The 21,682-nt window shown below is 43.4% G+C and overlaps 1 protein-coding gene across 1 annotated transcript; it reads right to left on the bottom strand.

The window, feature by feature from the left end:
• Positions 1–1,569: 1,569 nt before the first annotated feature.
• On the bottom strand, positions 1,570–20,590 carry LOC135472580 (nuclear pore complex protein Nup54-like). The gene is made up of 12 exons (XM_064752140.1): positions 20,412–20,590; positions 18,848–18,898; positions 18,434–18,490; positions 17,682–17,792; positions 16,683–16,912; positions 16,403–16,590; positions 15,501–15,700; positions 14,423–14,571; positions 12,288–12,395; positions 10,823–10,942; positions 3,365–3,475; positions 1,570–1,901 (listed from the first exon to the last, which is right to left on the bottom strand). Exons 1-12 carry the CDS (start codon positions 20,575–20,577, stop codon positions 1,788–1,790), a joined length of 1,605 nt encoding a protein of 534 aa, XP_064608210.1. The 5' UTR covers positions 20,578–20,590; the 3' UTR covers positions 1,570–1,787.
• Positions 20,591–21,682: the final 1,092 nt, after the last annotated feature.

The raw sequence follows: 21,682 nt of genomic DNA, 5'->3' as shown, positions 1-21,682 counted from the left end.
CTCGACAAAGAATACTTACAATTACTACATTTATTTATTTGATTTGATTAGTGTTTTGCGCCGTACTCAAGAATATTTCACTTTTACGAGGGCGGCCAGCACTATGGTGGGAGGAAACCGGGCAGAGCCCCGGGGAAACCCATGACCACCCATGAAGGTTGCTGGCAGACCTTCGCATGTACAGTTGGAGAGGAAGCCAGCATGAGCTGAACTTGAACTCACATTGACCACATTGGTGAAAGGCTCCTGAGCCATTACACTGCGCTAGTGTGCTTAACCAACTGAGCCACAGAGGCCCCTACAGTTACAAGAACTCCTGTCAAATACTTTGTACAAGGTAACAGAAATGAACTGTACAGAGTGCAGGATAAGTAAAAAAGACGTCACATGCAATTACTAGTATGAAAGTGACTCAGTAAACTTCTGTGGCATTAAAACTAATTTTATTGTTCAGATTCGTGTTTCATACAGTAATCAAGAATATCCACCCACCATAATGCTGGCCGCCGTCGTATAAGTGAAATATTCTTGAGTACGGCGTAAAACACCAATCAAATAAATAAATAAATAAATAATCAAGAATATTTCACACACTGAGGGCTGTCAGGTTCATGGGAGGAGAACGGTGGAGCAACCACTCCACTTTACCAGGTACACGACAAACTGGCCCAAAAACACAGCTGTACTACCAAAGCTGGATTTGAACTTGCGACCTTACTGGCCAAACGTTAACAGACATTTGGCATAAACCATTACTCCTCTTGACCATATATTCAGTATAAAAGGGACTACAACTGAGAGTCTAAAACAAATCAAATTTTCTCTATTTACCTATAATAGCTTAAATGTATGCCTTTCAGAAAACACTATTAATAGTGTTCCCCTGATCTTAAAATTTGAAAAAGTTCTAAACTGACCCACATTATAAATTTTACAAAATTTATCAACAATTTTGAACTCTAACATGTGCACAGATGAGGCTTATATTTTGGGAAAGGCAATTATTAGGGTTAAAGTAAAATAATACAGAAAACTGATTTGATTGTTTTGTTTTATTTTTTTTTTTTGGATTGGTGTTTTACCCCGTACTCAGCGACCGCATTGGTGAGAGGCTCCTGGGTCATTACGCTGCGCTAGCGCGCTAACCAACTGAGCCACGGAGGTCCCTGATTGTTTTGTTGTCTGCCTGTTTACACATACTAAGTTGGTTGAATGCTGCATGACTGATTGACAAAACCAGTCCCTTAGGATTTTTCCCTCATACAATGGCGATCAGTTTTATAGGTAAATAAAACCAGACCACTTGGTGCAAACCTTTGGCGCATTACTAATGAACTTTCCCTGGTGCGGAATGCTGTGGAATGGTGCTTTCACTCTGCATTTAACCATACCAGTACCACGAAGGGATTTTACAACCAACAACCAAATTCCAAATACCGTAAATAACCTGAAAGTTTATCAATGACTAAGTTGCTCAATTTTCCTGATTCTGCGAGTTCTCAGAAAAGTGTCTTGAAATTTGTTTGGAAGTCTTACTTTATTAAGAAAAGATCAATTTCAGCACCAAAATTAATATTTAATGACATTTATTTGACCAATAAAAATGAACACTTTATGGAAAATTTCAGGTAAGTGGTTTTAAAGGAACAATGTGTTTGTGTTTGTTGAAGACATCTTCTGGCATTGTACTTCCCATATGGTGTTGCAAAATTCCTTTTAAAGGCCTGCAATCATTTGAATGAAATTTGAGATGAAATGAAGAAAACAAAATGTAGATGTTATCCGAGCTATCTCAAATGACTACTGTCCGCTAAACCCTGCTCTATAAGGTTTAAATTCTCCACATCTTCTTTGATGATGTGCATTAAATGTTGTAACCCCTCCTGTTGATGCGCCAATAACTGAAAAGAGAAAATGTTCAACAAATTTAGAGCAGGTTTGTCTTCAAATGAAAAAGATGACCACAGTATTTCAGTTTTAGCATTTTTCAAGCGATATATTTTTGATTCTGATTGCATGATAAACCTTACCAGGCCCCCTCAATAGGGTTTTTTGTGAAGTTTGATTAATTCCTAATCAGAAAAATATCTCACTTACAAGCAAAAGATACTCTTTGGGTACAGAAAGTCGGTAATATATTTTTTTTATCACAAAAGGTTGCCAGAGTGAGGATTTATTTATTTATCTGGAGTTTCACTTTCTTGGTTTGAAATCCGCCATACTCAAGAATTTTACAAAATTTTTCAAGAATAGTATGGGCGAGGAAACCAGTGCGCACGGTGTAAATCATCAACCTTAAGCTACTGACAAACTTTCCCATATTGGTGGAAAACAAGCACTTTTCATCAAACATGAGACTGAGCAAACCGTCCCAAAAGCAACCTGGACAGATTAATTTCTTTATCAAGGCCTCACAAACAATTCACCATCAAAGGTTATTCTTATTTACAGAAACACAATAGCAAACAAATCACTTCATAAATTATTTCAGAAAACGTTGAAAACAAGGAATTATATCTTTATCAATTTGGTTGGTGTTGTATATCGTCATTTATATCATTTATATGACAACGATCAGGGTTATGGGTGTAAGAACCTGGACAGAGTCAAAGCCAAATGATTTCACATCCCCAGGTATGACAAGCTTCCAGGCTCGACCAAATTATTAGGAGCTGGATTCGAGAACCTGTTACCTGACAGAAGGAAAACCCATAGCACAGCCTGGCTATAAAGGACCCTCCAGAGATAGGACGAGTCTAACTATTCAGAATATATCTTCCTTCTGCTTGAGTGAGTGAGTGAGTGAGTGAGTGAGTGCTTGGGGTTTAACATCGTACTCAACAATTTTTCAGTCATATGACGACGAAGGAATCCTTAGGGTACATGTAGGTGTAATGTGCAGAACGGATTTCCACCGCTCTTTTATTTAGTGCTGCTTCACCGAGACGCCTTACCGAAGGCAAGTAAGCTGCCCCCCGCCCGAGCCATTATACGGATATGGGTCAACCAGTCGTTGCACTATCCCCTTCATGCTGAACGCCAAGCGAGGAAGTTACAACTTCCTCTTTTAAAGTCTTAGGTGTGACTCGATCAAGGATTGATCCTGGATCAACCGGTCCCAACCTTCTGCTTGAACACTCTGCCTTTGGTCTGATTCATTCGTGAACAATGCCAAGCCCAACAATTTTTTTATTTACATCATGAACGTCAGGTACAAATGGGATGGTCACCAGACAGCATCGAGTAAAAATCCCTTGACCATTACCAGGTACATGTACCTCTTATAAATTGCCCGCCCTACACCCCCCCACCCCCTGCCCTCTCAATTATTCTCAGAAGGTGACACTAGAGTAGCCCCACATACCTGTCTAATCTCATCCTGCAAACTGCTGTCCATTTGGTAACTGACATCTGACTTCGAAATACCCAGCTGATTCCTCATCCGAATCTGTGACATCAGTTCATTCAGTCGACCCTAATAAACAATGAAGCATCACACATTTGTGTAGTCTGTTTTGAAGATTTCAGTTTCAACAGCATTTTGGTCATATTACAATGGTTCCTCCCTACAGAAAGCTACCCTGAATTCTCAACAAACTCGAACACACACATACTGCATGTTTTGTCATATTAGAGGAATGCTATCTGATTTGGACAAGTTATTTTCTAGTTCCTATGAACATCTAACGTCCCCTTACCCCAAAAATACATTTGACTCTAGAAATTATGTTTTCATATTCCAATTTAAGTTATACTTTACTGGTCAGTTTTGTTGAGGATTTAGGGTAGCCAAATGCTGCTTCATTGGAAAACCATGTTGAAGACAACAAACTTATCAGATGCCCCACCCTATTATTGTATTCTGACACAGGGAAGACCAGTACTTTGCCTAACCCTTTATACTGCACCAATAAACCATAATACAACATGTACATATACCTATACCTGTAGCAAGACTGGTAACCTGTCTAATTCCTACACGTACTGTTCACCTGTCACTTACCTTGTGGGGAACTGTGTGGGGTGATTTAGGTCTGCCTGTATGGCCTCTAACTGTACCCTCAACTCTTCCTCCACAGCCTGGATATCACAGCCCATCTTATGGCTGCCTGATTGCTACATGTACTGTTCACCTGTCACTTACCTTGAACTGTGTGGGGTGATTAAACTCTGCCTGTATGGCCTCTAACTGTACCCTCAACTCTTCCTCCTCAGCCTGGATACCACAGCCCATCTTATGGCTGCCAGATTGCTACATGTACTGTTCACCTGTCACTTACCTTGAACTGTGTGGGGTGATTAAGATCTGCCTGTATGGCCTCTAACTGTACCCTCAACTCTTCCTCCTCAGCCTGGATACCACGGCCCACCTTATGGCTGCCAGATTGCTACATGTACTGTTCACCTGTCACTTACCTTGAACTGTGTGGGGTGATTAAACTCTGCCTGTATGGCCTCTAACTGTACCCTCAACTCTTCCTCCTCAGCCTGGATACCACGGCCCACCTTATGGCTGCCTGATTGCTACATGTACTGTTCACCTGTCACTTACCTTGAACTGTGTGGGGTGATTAAACTCTGCCTGTATGGCCTCTAACTGTACCCTCAACTCTTCCTCCTCAGCCTGGATACCACAGCCCATCTTATGGCTGCCTGATTGCTACATGTACTGTTCACCTGACACTTACCTTGAACTGTGTGGGGTGATTAAACTCTGCCTGTATGGCCTCTAACTGTACCCTCAACTGCTCCCCCTCAGCCTGGATACCACAGCCCATCTTATGGCTGCCTGATTGCTACATGTACTGTTCACCTGACACTTACCTTGAACTGTGTGGGGTGATTAAGGTCTGTCTGTATGGCCTCTAACTGTACCCTCAACTCTTCCTCCACAGCCTGGATACCACGGCCCACCTTATGGCTGCCTGATTGCTACAGGTACTGTTCACCTGTCACTTACCTTGAACTGTGTGGGGTGATTAAGGTCTGCCTGTATGGCCTCTAACTGTACCCTCAACTCTTCCTCCACAGCCTGGATACCACGGCCCACCTTATGGCTGCCTGATTGCTACAGGTACTGTTCACCTGTCACTTACCTTGAACTGTGTGGGGTGATTAAGGTCTGCCTGTATGGCCTCTAACTGTACCCTCAACTCTTCCTCCTCAGCCTGGATACCACAGCCCATCGTACGGCTGCCAGATTGCTACATTTATTTATTTATTTGATTGGTGTTTTACGCCGTACTCAAGAATATTTCACTTATACGACGGCGGCCAGCATTATGGTGGGTGGAAACCGGGCACAGCCCGGGGGAAACCCACGACCATCCGCAGGTTGCTGGCAGACCTTCCCACGTACGGCCGGAGAGGAAGCCAGCATGAACTGGACTTGAACTCACAGCGACCGCATTGGTGAGAGACTCCTGGGTCATTACGCTGCGCTAGCGCGCTAACCGACTGAGCCACGGAGGCCCCCCAGATTGCTACATGTACTGTTCACCTGTCACTTACCTTGAACTGTGTGGGGTGATTAAGGTCTGCCTGTATGGCCTCTAACTGTACCCTCAATTGCTCCTCCTCGGCCTGGATACCACAGCCCATCGTACGGCTGCCAGATTGCTACATGTACTGCTCACCTGTCACTTACCTTGAACTGTGTGGGGTGATTAAGGTCTGCCTGTATGGCCTCTAACTGTACCCTCAACTCTTCCTCCTCAGCCTGGATACCACAGCCCATCGTACGGCTGCCAGATTGCTACATGTACTGCTCACCTGTCACTTACCTTGAACTGTGTGGGGTGATTAAACTCTGCCTGTATGGCCTCTAACTGTACCCTCAACTCTTCCTCCTCAGCCTGGATACCACAGCCCACCTTATGGCTGCCTGATTGCTACATGTACTGTTCACCTGTCACTTACCTTGAACTGTGTGGGGTGATTAAGGTCTGTCTGTATGGCCTCTAACTGTACCCTCAACTCTTCCTCCTCAGCCTGGATACCACGGCCCATCTTATGGCTGCCTGATTGCTACATGTACTGTTCACCTGACACTTACCTTGAACTGTGTGGGGTGATTAAGGTCTGCCTGTATGGCCTCTAACTGTACCCTCAACTCTTCCTCCACAGCCTGGATACCACGGCCCACCTTATGGCTGCCTGATTGCTACATGTACTGTTCACCTGTCACTTACCTTGAACTGTGTGGGGTGATTAAGGTCTGTCTGTATGGCCTCTAACTGTACCCTCAACTCTTCCTCCTCAGCCTGGATACCACAGCCCACCTTATGGCTGCCAGATTGCTACATGTACTGTTCACCTGTCCCTTACCTTGAACTGTGTGAGGTGATTAAGGTCTGTCTGTATGGCCTCTAACTGTACCCTCAACTCTTCCTCCTCAGCCTGGATACCACAGCCCACCTTATGGCTGCCAGATTGCTACATGTACTGTTCACCTGTCCCTTACCTTGAACTGTGTGAGGTGATTAAGGTCTGTCTGTATGGCCTCTAACTGTACCCTCAACTCTTCCTCCTCAGCCTGGATACCACGGCCCATCTTATGGCTGCCTGATTGCTACATGTACTGTTCACCTGTCACTTACCTTGAACTGTGTGGGGTGATTAAGGTCTGTCTGTATGGCCTCTAACTGTACCCTCAACTCTTCCTCCTCACCCTGGATACCACAGCCCATCTTATGGCTGCCTGATTGCTACATGTACTGTTCACCTGTCACTTACCTTGAACTGTGTGGGGTGATTAAGGTCTGCCTGTATGGCCTCTAACTGTACCCTCAACTCTTCCTCCACAGCCTGGATACCACAGCCCATCTTACGGCTGCCAGATTGCTACATGTACTGCTCACCTGTCACTTACCTTGAACTGTGTGGGGTGATTAAGGTCTGCCTGTATGGCCTCTAACTGTACACTCAACTCTTCCTCCTCAGCCTGGATACCACGGCCCATCTTATGGCTGCCTGATTGCTACATGTACTGTTCACCTGTCACTTACCTTGAACTGTGTGGGGTGATTAAGGTCTGTCTGTATGGCCTCTAACTGTACCCTCAACTCTTCCTCCTCACCCTGGATACCACAGCCCATCTTATGGCTGCCTGATTGCTACATGTACTGTTCACCTGTCACTTACCTTGAACTGTGTGGGGTGATTAAACTCTGCCTGTATGGCCTCTAACTGTACCCTCAACTCTTCCTCCTCAGCCTGGATACCACGGCCCACCTTATGGCTGCCTGATTGCTACATGTACTGTTCACCTGTCACTTACCTTGAACTGTGTGGGGTGATTAAGGTCTGCCTGTATGGCCTCTAACTGTACCCTCAACTCTTCCTCCTCAGCCTGGATACCACAGCCCATCTTATGGCTGCCAGATTGCTACATGTACTGTTCACCTGTCACTTACCTTGAACTGTGTGGGGTGATTAAACTCTGCCTGTATGGCCTCTAACTGTACCCTCAACTCTTCCTCCTCAGCCTGGATACCACAGCCCACCTTATGGCTGCCTGATTGCTACATGTACTGCTCACCTGTCACTTACCTTGAACTGTGTGGGGTGATTAAGGTCTGCCTGTATGGCCTCTAACTGTACCCTCAACTGCTCCCCCTCAGCCTGGATACCACAGCCCATCTTATGGCTGCCTGATTGCTACATGTACTGTTCACCTGTCACTTACCTTGAACTGTGTGGGGTGATTAAGGTCTGCCTGTATGGCCTCTAACTGTACCCTCAACTCTTCCTCCTCAGCCTGGATACCACAGCCCATCTTATGGCTGCCAGATTGCTACATGTACTGTTCACCTGTCACTTACCTTGAACTGTGTGGGGTGATTAAACTCTGCCTGTATGGCCTCTAACTGTACCCTCAACTCTTCCTCCTCACCCTGGATACCACAGCCCATCTTATGGCTGCCTGATTGCTACATGTACTGTTCACCTGACACTTACCTTGAACTGTGTGGGGTGATTAAACTCTGCCTGTATGGCCTCTAACTGTACCCTCAACTGCTCCCCCTCAGCCTGGATACCACAGCCCATCTTATGGCTGCCTGATTGCTACATGTACTGTTCACCTGACACTTACCTTGAACTGTGTGGGGTGATTAAGGTCTGCCTGTATGGCCTCTAACTGTACCCTCAACTCTTCCTCCACAGCCTGGATACCACGGCCCACCTTATGGCTGCCTGATTGCTACAGGTACTGTTCACCTGTCACTTACCTTGAACTGTGTGGGGTGATTAAGGTCTGCCTGTATGGCCTCTAACTGTACCCTCAACTCTTCCTCCACAGCCTGGATACCACGGCCCACCTTATGGCTGCCTGATTGCTACAGGTACTGTTCACCTGTCACTTACCTTGAACTGTGTGGGGTGATTAAGGTCTGTCTGTATGGCCTCTAACTGTACCCTCAAGTGCTCCCCCTCAGCCTGGATACCACAGCCCATCTTATGGCTGCCAGATTGCTACATGTACTGTTCACCTGTCACTTACCTTGAACTGTGTGGGGTGATTAAGGTCTGCCTGTATGGCCTCTAACTGTACCCTCAACTCTTCCTCCTCAGCCTGGATACCACAGCCCATCGTACGGCTGCCAGATTGCTACATTTATTTATTTATTTGATTGGTGTTTTACGCCGTACTCAAGAATATTTCACTTATACGACGGCGGCCAGCATTATGGTGGGTGGAAACCGGGCACAGCCCGGGGGAAACCCACGACCATCCGCAGGTTGCTGGCAGACCTTCCCACGTACGGCCGGAGAGGAAGCCAGCATGAACTGGACTTGAACTCACAGCGACCGCATTGGTGAGAGACTCCTGGGTCATTACGCTGCGCTAGCGCGCTAACCGACTGAGCCACGGAGGCCCCCCAGATTGCTACATGTACTGTTCACCTGTCACTTACCTTGAACTGTGTGGGGTGATTAAGGTCTGCCTGTATGGCCTCTAACTGTACCCTCAATTGCTCCTCCTCGGCCTGGATACCACAGCCCATCGTACGGCTGCCAGATTGCTACATGTACTGCTCACCTGTCACTTACCTTGAACTGTGTGGGGTGATTAAACTCTGCCTGTATGGCCTCTAACTGTACCCTCAACTCTTCCTCCTCAGCCTGGATACCACAGCCCACCTTATGGCTGCCTGATTGCTACATGTACTGTTCACCTGTCACTTACCTTGAACTGTGTGGGGTGATTAAGGTCTGTCTGTATGGCCTCTAACTGTACCCTCAACTCTTCCTCCTCAGCCTGGATACCACGGCCCATCTTATGGCTGCCTGATTGCTACATGTACTGTTCACATGTCACTTACCTTGAACTGTGTGGGGTGATTAAGGTCTGTCTGTATGGCCTCTAACTGTACCCTCAACTCTTCCTCCTCAGCCTGGATACCACAGCCCACCTTATGGCTGCCAGATTGCTACATGTACTGTTCACCTGTCCCTTACCTTGAACTGTGTGAGGTGATTAAGGTCTGTCTGTATGGCCTCTAACTGTACCCTCAACTCTTCCTCCTCAGCCTGGATACCACAGCCCACCTTATGGCTGCCAGATTGCTACATGTACTGTTCACCTGTCCCTTACCTTGAACTGTGTGAGGTGATTAAGGTCTGTCTGTATGGCCTCTAACTGTACCCTCAACTCTTCCTCCTCAGCCTGGATACCACGGCCCATCTTATGGCTGCCTGATTGCTACATGTACTGTTCACCTGTCACTTACCTTGAACTGTGTGGGGTGATTAAGGTCTGTCTGTATGGCCTCTAACTGTACCCTCAACTCTTCCTCCTCACCCTGGATACCACAGCCCATCTTATGGCTGCCTGATTGCTACATGTACTGTTCACCTGTCACTTACCTTGAACTGTGTGGGGTGATTAAGGTCTGCCTGTATGGCCTCTAACTGTACCCTCAACTCTTCCTCCACAGCCTGGATACCACAGCCCATCTTACGGCTGCCAGATTGCTACATGTACTGCTCACCTGTCACTTACCTTGAACTGTGTGGGGTGATTAAACTCTGCCTGTATGGCCTCTAACTGTACCCTCAACTCTTCCTCCACAGCCTGGATACCACAGCCCATCTTACGGCTGCCAGATTGCTACATGTACTGCTCACCTGTCACTTACCTTGAACTGTGTGGGGTGATTAAGGTCTGCCTGTATGGCCTCTAACTGTACACTCAACTCTTCCTCCTCAGCCTGGATACCACGGCCCATCTTATGGCTGCCTGATTGCTACATGTACTGTTCACATGTCACTTACCTTGAACTGTGTGGGGTGATTAAGGTCTGTCTGTATGGCCTCTAACTGTACCCTCAACTCTTCCTCCTCACCCTGGATACCACAGCCCATCTTATGGCTGCCTGATTGCTACATGTACTGTTCACCTGTCACTTACCTTGAACTGTGTGGGGTGATTAAACTCTGCCTGTATGGCCTCTAACTGTACCCTCAACTCTTCCTCCTCAGCCTGGATACCACGGCCCACCTTATGGCTGCCTGATTGCTACATGTACTGTTCACCTGTCACTTACCTTGAACTGTGTGGGGTGATTAAGGTCTGCCTGTATGGCCTCTAACTGTACCCTCAACTCTTCCTCCTCAGCCTGGATACCACAGCCCACCTTATGGCTGCCTGATTGCTACATGTACTGCTCACCTGACACTTACCTTGAACTGTGTGGGGTGATTAAGGTCTGCCTGTATGGCCTCTAACTGTACCCTCAACTGCTCCCCCTCAGCCTGGATACCACAGCCCATCTTATGGCTGCCTGATTGCTACATGTACTGTTCACCTGACACTTACCTTGAACTGTGTGGGGTGATTAAGGTCTGCCTGTATGGCCTCTAACTGTACCCTCAATTGCTCCTCCTCGGCCTGGATGCCATAGCCCAGCTTACGGTTAATCTCTTGCTTCCCAACAACCTGTCAATCACACACTCAAATCTTAGTTCATTGCACAACTGGACATTTTATTTCCTCGGCCTCTTTAAATGTAATCAAACAATGAGTAAACTGAAGTTCCTGAAATCTAAGTACTGTATTTGAGCTAAAATTTGGTCTATGATTGAAGTTACTCATTTTGCCTAATTCTAAGAGTTCTAATGACCTTAGAAAGGTGATTTAAGTTTTGTTTGGAAGGTAGAATGCTACTGGATAAATGTATAAAGTTTAAGCAATAAAATTTACTTATATTTCAACTGTTTCACAAAGTGCTTATAGCACTGCATAAATGTAACTACATCATGGTAGCACACTACCTCCCGTACATTTTGCGAAAGAAATAATGTAGGTTTGTATGTACGTACGCTTGGGATTTAACGCCGTACTTTACGACATATGACGCTGACAAGTTATTAGGCATGTGTACATATACTGTGTCTTCTTGTGGCAGGAAGAGTTCTTCCACCATAATGCTGACTGTTGTAGAACAACTGAAATATTCCTTAGTACGGCATGAAGCACTGATAAATAAAACTTAGTACTAACAAGGGGCTTCATTTACTGTGAGGACGGAAGAGACAGACACTGGTGATCCATGATCTAAAATTTGTAGTTGTGGTTTATAATACATAGTTGGAGTAATGTGGACATGAGACATAGAAGAATACATTTCAGTCCTCTCCTCTGAGGCATATAAATGTTTACTTATTTTATTTATTTGATTGATGTTTAACGCCGTGTATACTCAAGAATATTTCACTTATACGACAGCGGCCAGCATTATGGTGGGTGAAAACAGGGCAGAGCCCGGGAGGAAACCCACGACCATCCGCAGGTTGCTGGCACAAATAAATGTAGATTGTATTATTATTCTTATTCTAAATGGTAAAATCATTTCTCACGAAATTGACACAGAACCGATTTTCTTTTTTCGACTGGTTCCCACTGCATTAACGCACGAAACCGATAAACAGTTACTGCTTACATATGAAATCCCCAGGCTTGTCACCGTTTTACACTTTAATTTGTTGTATGTTTCAAGACCAAAAAAAGTTTACTATTACATATTTTCACTTAACAGTTGTTAATAGGTGTTCCAAAATCACCTGGACCCAAAATCACGAAGGGATCTTAGACTTAAGTCAAAATTTCAATCATTAATCTTGGTATGTTCCTTCGTTACTTTAGCTGAAAATTACTTACTCAAAATTTACCATGACAAGCAATACCTTGACCTTGTTATGTAAGAAATGACAATTTTAAAGCGATTTGAAATTTTGACTTAAGTTTAAGATCCCTTTGTGATCCCATGGCCAGACATCCATACCTGCAATACCCTATGCCCTAATTCTAGCTGTTTCCTCTTGCACTCTTCTAGTTTGGCCAGCATGTTGCTCCGTGACCGCTGTAGCTCAGTTAGGTCTGCAGCTATCACCTGTAACACAAGAGCAACATGACACTGTTTAGTAACACAAAATAATACGGTGCACTCTTCCACAAAATCGTTCAAACATTCACTTGCGTAATTGTATTACCACTTCAAGAAGGTTTCGGGGATTGGTGTTTAACACCACACGGGCAGCCACTGGTAAGAACTCTTTAGAACCAGGAATCTCAATGTATCCCAAAATTCACCGTTATTCACAAAACCACCATACTGGTTTATTTTCTTTATTTATTTCCTTGGTGTCAAGAATATGTCACTTATACGACGGCAGCCAGCATTATGGTGGGAGCAAACCAGGCAGAGCACGGGGGAAACCCACGACCATCCACAGGTTGCTGGCAGACCTTCCCATGTATGTGATAAACATGAATACTTAATGTAATTAACATTTAATCGTGTTCCCTGAGCAAAGCAATAATTTTATCTGTCGCTGGCGACAAATGAATCACGTCAGGGCAAAACTGTATACAGAGAATCATAAAAAATTTATAAATGAAAATTCTTTTTTAACTAAAATAAATTTGTACACATTTTTGTTGCATAATGAGGGCTCTCAGCAGACAACCATTCAGCAGATAATGGTGTGAGGTGACTTCCAGGTAGGCCCAACCAGACAAAATCCATTCATCTGCAGTGTACATTGTGCCTGTACATTCCTTGTTTGGCATGGTCATGCTTTCAGACAGTGTCTGGAATTTAAAGGTTTGTAATAGACATCACCTGTCTTCACACTTTTTTCAACTTCATTCATGGGTATATTTAGAGATGTACATGTAGGCCTGCTAGTCGGGAGACCTGCACACCTCACTGTCAGTGACTTAACCCTTATATGTGAGGGGGATTAGCAACTAAAGCTGCTGAGTGCCATGCAAGGTAATGAAACGGGCTGGGGCCTAATCACTTTCTCCTGTCATCTAGCCTCCAACTCTGATCGTACGAAAGTAAATGACAGTATTTATTTATTTATTTGATTGGTGTTTTATGCTGACTCAAGAATATTTCACTTATACGACAGCGGCCAGCATTATGGTGAAACCCACGACCATCTGCAGGTTGCTGTCAGACCTTCCCACTTACGGCCGAAGAGGAAGCCAGCATGAGCTGGACTTGAACTCACAGCGACCGCATTGGTGAGAGACTCCTGGGTCATTACACTGTGCTAGCGCGCTAACCAACTGAGCCACGGAGGCCCCCTACATGACAATAACTCACGTGCGAAACTTTAGGTCATTTACCGTAGCATGAGATGGATTTCAACACACAACCAAAACAGTCCATGCTCAGTCATTTAAACTGAGAAAATCAATACCACCAGTCTGCTTGTGGGGTCTAACTGGGGTTTGCAGGAGGAAGACTGCAACTCAAGAACACGTGGAAACCTCTGTGTACTCACATCGCGCCTGCTGATATGCAGTTTGGTGTACTCTGTATGTTTGCTTGGAATTTATAGTACTTGTAACGTGTCTTCTTCAGGGCAAGTTCAAGCTGTCAAAGTGCAGCCACTACTGAAGTATCATTACATAGACATTATACATGACACCCCACCCAAACACCGAGCCAACCACTCGTGTTTCCTTACTCTAACCTCCCTGTGCTCAGCGTAAAGTAAGGCAGCAACAAATACCATTTTTAAAGTCTTTGGCCTGACCCAACCCGGCTTTCATTCCAGGCCTCCCGACTTTGAGGTGGACATTCGTTCAATTTGGCCACCTACTCGATCGAAAAAGATTAACGCTTAAAATTTAACTTAAATCCCCAAAGACTTGGTCTATCTGTGAGGCCATCAGCTGGCATGAATTAAGCTTTAAAGGCATATAATCCAACAGCTTAACGCAACTACTTAACATCCTTGCTCTTGCACTCTCAGTGTTGAGTGCTAAATGAGGCAGAAGCAAGTACCATTTTGAAAGTCTTTGGTATGACCAACCCTAGTTTGATCCCGGGGTCTCCCTACTTCTAGGTGGACACTCTAAAAATTGGGCCACCAAAGCGGTCAAGCAGTTTAGTGTACTAACATCGAGCCTGTTGATATGCAGCTTGGTCTGCTGGTCTTGATGTTTTAACCGCTGGTGCAGCTCCTTGAATCCTATCATGGGTACCGGGATAAGAGTTTCTGGGTCCGGGTTCTCTAGTTTGGCTTGATTCCACAATAAAGGGTCTATACCTGAAAATATATATTTACACGACTGATTTGACAGAGGAATGCATATCTGGGAAAGGCGACTTTCCTCATCCTATTATCCGGAATATACTAAAATAGAAATTTTCATCAAATGGCTGTTCGACACTTTCCCAGGATACTCAACAATTACAATTTACTGTAAAGTCTGCAATCAATGGAAAATGGATGCAACCGTCCCAATGATGATTACTTCACTTGTCAACTGGTCCTTTCTGGTCAACTGGTCTTTACTGATCAACTTGTCTTTCCTATTGTACTCACAAATTTTTCACTTGTATGGAAGCAGTCAGTTTTATTGGAAACAAGAGTGCCCTTTGGCAAGTAACACACAAACCCCACCCTAGCCATATTTGAAGTCACACGCTCACACAAAAAAAGGGATTCATTATAAATTACTGTCCAGTTTTACCCACTACACAAAGTTTTAGTCAGGGAAGCTGATGATACTTAACTTTTTCAAGTTGGCAAATAACAGCAACACAGAAACCAATCACAAATTTTCGTTCATCAATAATAAAAGGTTGATATTAAAGAGTAAATAAAAATTTCTCTTGCTTTTCAAACTACCATACCAGTTTCAAATCATCACAAGAACACGGTTTTGTTTTGAAATTTGGGCTGATTGTTGCATTCTGCATTAATGTTATACAGATAGCTGCAAATCACTCCCTTCTGATCTGTCCTTGGGACAACAAACTGGCAGGGACACAAAACTTACAAAGGAGCCAATGTGCCAAAATTTCATCCTGAAAGATGAGTTTCCCCCAAGCTCTGCACGGTTTCCTCCCACCACAATGGTCGCCACCGTTGTATAAGTGACATATTCTTAAGTAGATGTATGACATAAAACTCCAACGAAATAAATAAATAAATAAAAGACAAGAAAAAATTGAGCGAAACATACAACTTACCTGCAGGAGGATGATCCAAATAATGCTTAATCTGTTCAGGTGTCAAACCAATCTTTGGTAAGACACTTTCTATCTTCAGCTGATTGGTCAACTGGGTTTTGATATTCGCTGTGTTCATGAAGTTTGAGACCTCAGAAGCAGAGAGTCGTTTGGACGGACCAACAGCTGGACGCTCCAGTATGTACATGATCATCTCAGTTCTGCCAAAAAAAGGGAGGCAACTCACACCAATAAATCAGATTTGTCTACTTCGGTCACATCAGAAAATGAAATTTAATCATTTATCTGATGGTTGTTTTACACCATATTCTATAATATTTCATATATATGGCGAACTATTTATTTATACAAGACACCCAGCATTATGGTGGGAGGAAAAGGGCAGAGGACTGAGGAAACCCACGACCATCTGCAGGTTGATGACAGGCCTTGTCACATACATGTACGAGAAGAGAGGATTCCTGCACGGCAATGACCTCAAACGATCACAGGATGTCAAACCACAAGAATGCATTTGCAGTCAAAGCCACAAATATTCCTTAACCTTACAACTGGTCGGGCAGATGAGGTCACATCTCATGTCCCCAACTCATCTGCCAAAGAGGCTATGATTTTGCTGGCATGTGCAGGTATTTGTCTGTCTTTAGTCTGCCAGTACATCTGTCAGCAACAAAGTTATGGACATTTTGAGTGTAAAAATTTATCAAATTTCAGGGCTGATCTGGATCCAGGTGAAGAGAACACCCCTTCACACATAGTGAGATAAGATACATATTCACAGCATTGTCCCCTTGTCAGAAGTTAAGGATACCATGCTCTCAATGTTCCCTTTAGTTGTCACAATCATACTTGGACTGGATTATCCTTTGAGCTGATGTGCCGCTAACACCCAGTTGCCTTACTTGTCATCTGGCAGAGGTCGCACTCCCTGTACACAAATGGACAACGTTGGTTTACTGCCGAGAATTTTGTGAAGAGCATCCACAAACTGCTGCTGGACATCTTTCACATCTTTCTCTTTCTGACTGATAATAAGGGACACAACTCCGTCTTCATTCTTGGCCTTGGGCAACTGGCTATAACCAATGGCCTGCAAAAAACATACAATAAGTTTTTAGAATCATCTGGCCCAAGACTAGCACTTATGTACTTATTTTATTTTTATTATGTGAACAAATATACCTTAAACCTGCAGAAGGGGTTATCAGGTTTGAATTCCACCACGCCATTAGCACTGAAGTAGCCTTTTCCCGTGCCCCAGTAAGCCTGCATCTGGTTCCAGTTAGACAGCACCAAGTCTCGCTCATCATTGAACACTTGAGGCATTGTCACAGATGTGACGATGTTAGCCAGCTCATTCCCAGGCTGCTGCTGTTGTTGTTGTTGCTGCTGCTGCTGTTGTTGTTGTTGGCCTGAAAATCAAGAAATATTTAGTTATTTGATTGTTGCCTCCAGCCACACTCAAGAATTTTTGTATGTACAAAATGTACTTTGAGTTGCGATATCTTTTTAAATTTAATGTGGGGTACATTATCTATGCATATATGAAACAAGAGCAGCTTTCCAGTGTTTATACTAGCAGTAGCTAGTGGTAGTTGAGTTGGTAGAGCACTTGACTTCAGCTCCTGAAACCCAAATTTGAATCTTGGTGTAACTCTATGCAGTAAAGTCCATCAACCTTTACACTGAGATTTTGCCTGCTACATTTCTTTAGACACACTGAGCTCCCTTGTCGTACCCATACTGGTGCCCATCTCAGCAGGCACACCCAATCAACACAGTCCAACGCCTATCTGCCACATCAGTGTAACGGTAGAAGAATTTTACTGCATGGGTCGCACCAGGATTCGAACTCGGATATCAGCAGCCAAAGCCCAGCACTCTAGCAACTGAGCTAAAGGGAATTTCTCACTAGTTACTTCTACCATAAGCACTGGAAAGCTCCTTCTGTTGCGTATATACATTTGGACAAGTGTTGTCTCTCAAACATGAAAAATGCATTCACACTTGTATGCAGAATACACAGTGACACACAAAAGTTCTCTCCCTTGACTAAGTTAATAACAGATTGCATAAATCAGATTGAGCTCATTATAATTCAACATCTATATCAAAATGTATGCCTTCTTCCGATTCCTTCCACAGAGACATTATTTTATACCACTGAAGTGTTAAATTTACCAAAAAGCCCAGTGCCTGTTGTTCCAGTTCCAAAAGTAGTGCCAGTGCCAAACCCAGATGTTCCACCCAGAGCACTTGTGGTTGTTCCAAACCCGCCAAAACCACTGAATCCTACAGCACAAAAAAAAAAAAAATATGAAAATTAGAATATGTTTAAGTGAAAATAGATGAACAAGGTACCAGGATTTTGGAACAACTTTAATTAACCTGAAACACAACTAATTAGAGATTTAATATGCATATTACAAAGTATGCACTTTGCAGAAGACATCTGAATCCATCTGAACTTGCCAGAAAAGAAATCATCAGCAGCAGGGAAGCCTATTTATACATGTAGTTCCGCAAATCTGGGTCCTTCACGAGTCATAGAAGACGAGAAACAACATGGCGCAAAAATGGGTGAAGGCTGATTTTTGCAGATTCCCTAATTTTAAAGTACTACTGTACAGGATGCACAGAAATCGTCATATTTAAAGGTTAGGCACATTCTGATCACTTAAAAGAAATAATTTCTAACTTCAATGATATATTTTTGCATTTTAACGTTTTATCTCGACCCGGGTTAAATTCGCTTTGTTCTCACCTCCATACCTCACATGACCAAAGAATGCACTGATGATTGGCTCAGAGCAGCTATGATATCACTGCCAAACTATGAATTATCCCGGAACCATCAACTAAGTAACTATGATTTACTGCAGTAATTTCTGATACATGTTGTCTTCTCTACCAGACAACTTTGTCAAAGCTACCTGTAGAGGCTGTTGTTGTAGTTGCAGTAGAAGAAGGTGTTCCACCAAAATTGAATCCTATGAAGAAAAAAAAATTAATACATAAAATTATTTATATTTCTTTATATTTATACACCTTTTGCTACTACATATGCAGATGATTTGAAAACAGCAACATGCAACACCTTCAGGGGACGACCATTATCTACTGAGACAGTTTAATAATAAATAAAACAAAGCCAACACAAGGTGGAGAAAAGCTTAGCAGATGTCTTGAACAAGAAACATCTCTAAACACAGCTCAATTTGGGATGAAATTGAACAGTCTCAATATTCTGTATTTCGTGAACATTCCACAATAATTTCAGCAAAAAAAAAAAAAATTTGTTATTAGCAGATTACCTTAGCATGTTCTTGTCTGATCCTAAAACTTACCGCCAAAGCTGGTTGAGGGCTGTGTTGTGGCTGTAGTGGTCCCAAATAACCCTGAAAATGCAAAAGTCAACAAGGCAAACATTATGACAGGCATGACTGAAACCTAGGCCTATATGTAAATTAAGCCAGTCATCATTTCTTCTAATTACCTTTATTTACCCACTTTTATTCATTTGATTGTTGCTTAATTTTCATACTCGAGAATATATCACTTGTATGATGGAGATCAGTTTTGTGGGTGGAGGGAAGAGAAGCCTTCGTGGAAAAGCACCCAACTTCAGTAACTTACTGATGAGCTAACACACAAAACTAGTGACAGATAATCGTTCTCCAACAAACATTGGGCAACGCAAGCAGTGAGAGAAGGGGAATCTACTGTATGTCTCCAGAGCTCCACAAGCAGTGAGAGTAGGGGAATCTACAAATTTACTGTCCAAAATTAAGTCTGAACCCAAACACAACTTTATAAGAGTCTTCTATATATACCACAAAATATCAATACATGTTACACTGTGGTTTCTTCTCACACTAGCATGTCAGATAATGGCCTCAACCACAAACCACATATGAACCACCCAAGACATGTCTTAATTACACAAATATCAGGCCATAAATACAAATTTGAGACCGCGGACATGGGGGCACTTTGCTCATATGCGTCAGAGGGAGGGGTGGGGGGGGTGGGGGGTAAATAACATGAGAACGCATAGGGAAATGAACAACAGTGGACGATATTCAGAGAGGTATGGCTGATAATAACCAGAAATTATAGTATGTAAGACAACAGAACCATGTGCACAGCATACATAGATTGTGAATGTCAACAAAACCTTGTTTTGGACTTATGAGGCCTTGAAGCTGAGTTATGCATTAATGTCCGTATTATTTAGACAATGTTTTCACCGACATTTGTGAGAGAGTATGCGGCAAATGTCCTGAGGTCCGCAGTCTCAAATACATCATGTTAAACAGTGCTTTCACCTCACAAACCCGACGAAAGCCTCACCCACCCAAAATATAATGACATGAAGAATACAAAACCGTTCTACATCCTCATTCAGAAGCATTTGTTACTAGGTAATCTAATATAACAGAAGCTAGTTCCATGTATATATCTGGAATTTTCCCTGTCGACAGCTTCAACTTCAAAGAAAAGTATTTGTTGGCTCAGTATATTCTTCTCCCTCATCTGGGTGTTCATAATTTGCTGCAGAGGCAGGATCATATATCAATGTATTCTACATGTACTCATGAAATTCCTACCTTTTTTTCCCTATCTATGCAGGTAAATATCAGAAATAGGTGAAAATAGACCTCAACGTTTAATTTAATTGAACTACCTATTCTTCTTGTATTATGGCACAAGTTCAATAGAAGGTGGCAAAATTTTAAACTTTCTTTTCTGTCGATAGGTAGTGTCTTAAACCGTTTACATATGAGACTTGATATGAACGTGTGTCAAAATTAACACCGCCTAAAATGTTATCATGGGCTAGAGCTAACCATGCGCAGAAAGCCCGCGTTGTTGTTGTTGTTGCGACAGCCCGCCAACACATGGCTTTACCTGTTCCCGTGGATGCAGTGTTAGTGGCAGTACCAAATCCAAATGTTGGGGCAGCTGTCGTCTTGGCCACCGTTCCAAATAACGAAGTAGGGGCTGCTGTTGAACCCGTGCCGAATAATGACGGGGTTGCCTGGTTTTGAGTCGTCTGGCCAAACGAGAAAGCCATGTTGTTGTTGGTGTTGTTGTTGTTCTCGTTTCGGCAAAATTACCTTCTCTTGAGGGTTATTTCCCCTTTGACCATTGTTGAAAGCGTTTGAGCGCACGTCATTGACCGGTAGTAATCATGTCGAGGCTACTAACAACAGACTATATCGTGCATGACGACGTAAATTCTAGTCAACGATTAATTTACACATAGACCAGATGTCTACATATAAAACCTGTCAATTCAGCCTGACTTTTGCTAGGTTAGAAATTGGGGAAGTGCTAAGGTAGAAAACCCGGAAGTGCCAAGCGAAAACCCTTGTGTGCGACTGAAGTTGAGTTTGTACCAGCTTCGCGCTTTCAGCCTTTCGCTTACAGCTTCGCACCTTTGAGTTTTCGTTTCGCACTTTCAAATTTTTGCTTGGCTTTTTCCGGTTTTCGAACTTCACATTTTTCTGTTTTGTCCTTTGTGCTTTCATCTTTTTGAGTTTCAACGTTATATTTGTTACGTCGAACTAAGAAAACGAAAGTGGCCCCTTTGGGCTTCCATAGCATGGAGTCTCGATCGAAATAGGTTGAAGGGCTACAAATGCCAAATTTTATTTTTGTGACACCGGACGTACAGTCGCAATCATTTCAGAGCCATATGTGTACACTATAGCTGTATATGTTGTCGAGATATTTATTCATTTATTCCCTCAGATTTATTTGACTGGTGTTTTACGCCGTACACGAGAATATTTCACTTCTTCGACGGTGACAAGCAATATATAGTGAGAAGAAACCAGACAGAGCCCGTGGAAAACACACGATCATCTGCAGGTTGTTTGAGCTGGACTCGCCGCGACCGCATCTGTAAGAGACTCCTGATTCCTTCTTCTGCGCTAGCACGCTAACTTCGCGGCCACGGATATCTCGGTCAAGAGATTAGGGAGCTTTGTAATTTTATTTATTTATTTATTTATTTATTTATTTACTTGGTTGTTGCTTAACACCATACTGAAGATTTTTTAACTACGATGGCGGTCATTGTTACCTAGGCCTACAGACCTATGCATACCATAATGAAGGAAGACAAGCTTAACGAACATTTGACTGCGCTCAAATTGTATCGTGTGTGAACGGGC

The sequence above is a fragment of the Liolophura sinensis genome, chromosome 8 (genome assembly GCF_032854445.1).
Source record: "Liolophura sinensis isolate JHLJ2023 chromosome 8, CUHK_Ljap_v2, whole genome shotgun sequence".
NCBI classification, from domain to species: Eukaryota; Metazoa; Mollusca; class Polyplacophora; order Chitonida; family Chitonidae; genus Liolophura; species Liolophura sinensis.
This window is presented reverse-complemented; position numbering and strand designations above follow the sequence as displayed.

Excerpts from the sequence above, each read along its gene's own strand:
- LOC135472580 (XM_064752140.1), bottom strand. The coding sequence starts at position 20,577 with ATGGCTTTCTCGTTTGGCCAGACGACTCAAAACCAGGCAACCCCGTCA. Across the intron at positions 17,793-18,433 it reads TACAACAACAGCCTCTACAG|GATTCAGTGGTTTTGGCGGG; the intron begins GTAGCTTTGACA and ends TTTGTGCTGTAG. Across the intron at positions 14,572-15,500 it reads TTTGGATCATCCTCCTGCAG|GTATAGACCCTTTATTGTGG; the intron begins GTAAGTTGTATG and ends ATATATTTTCAG.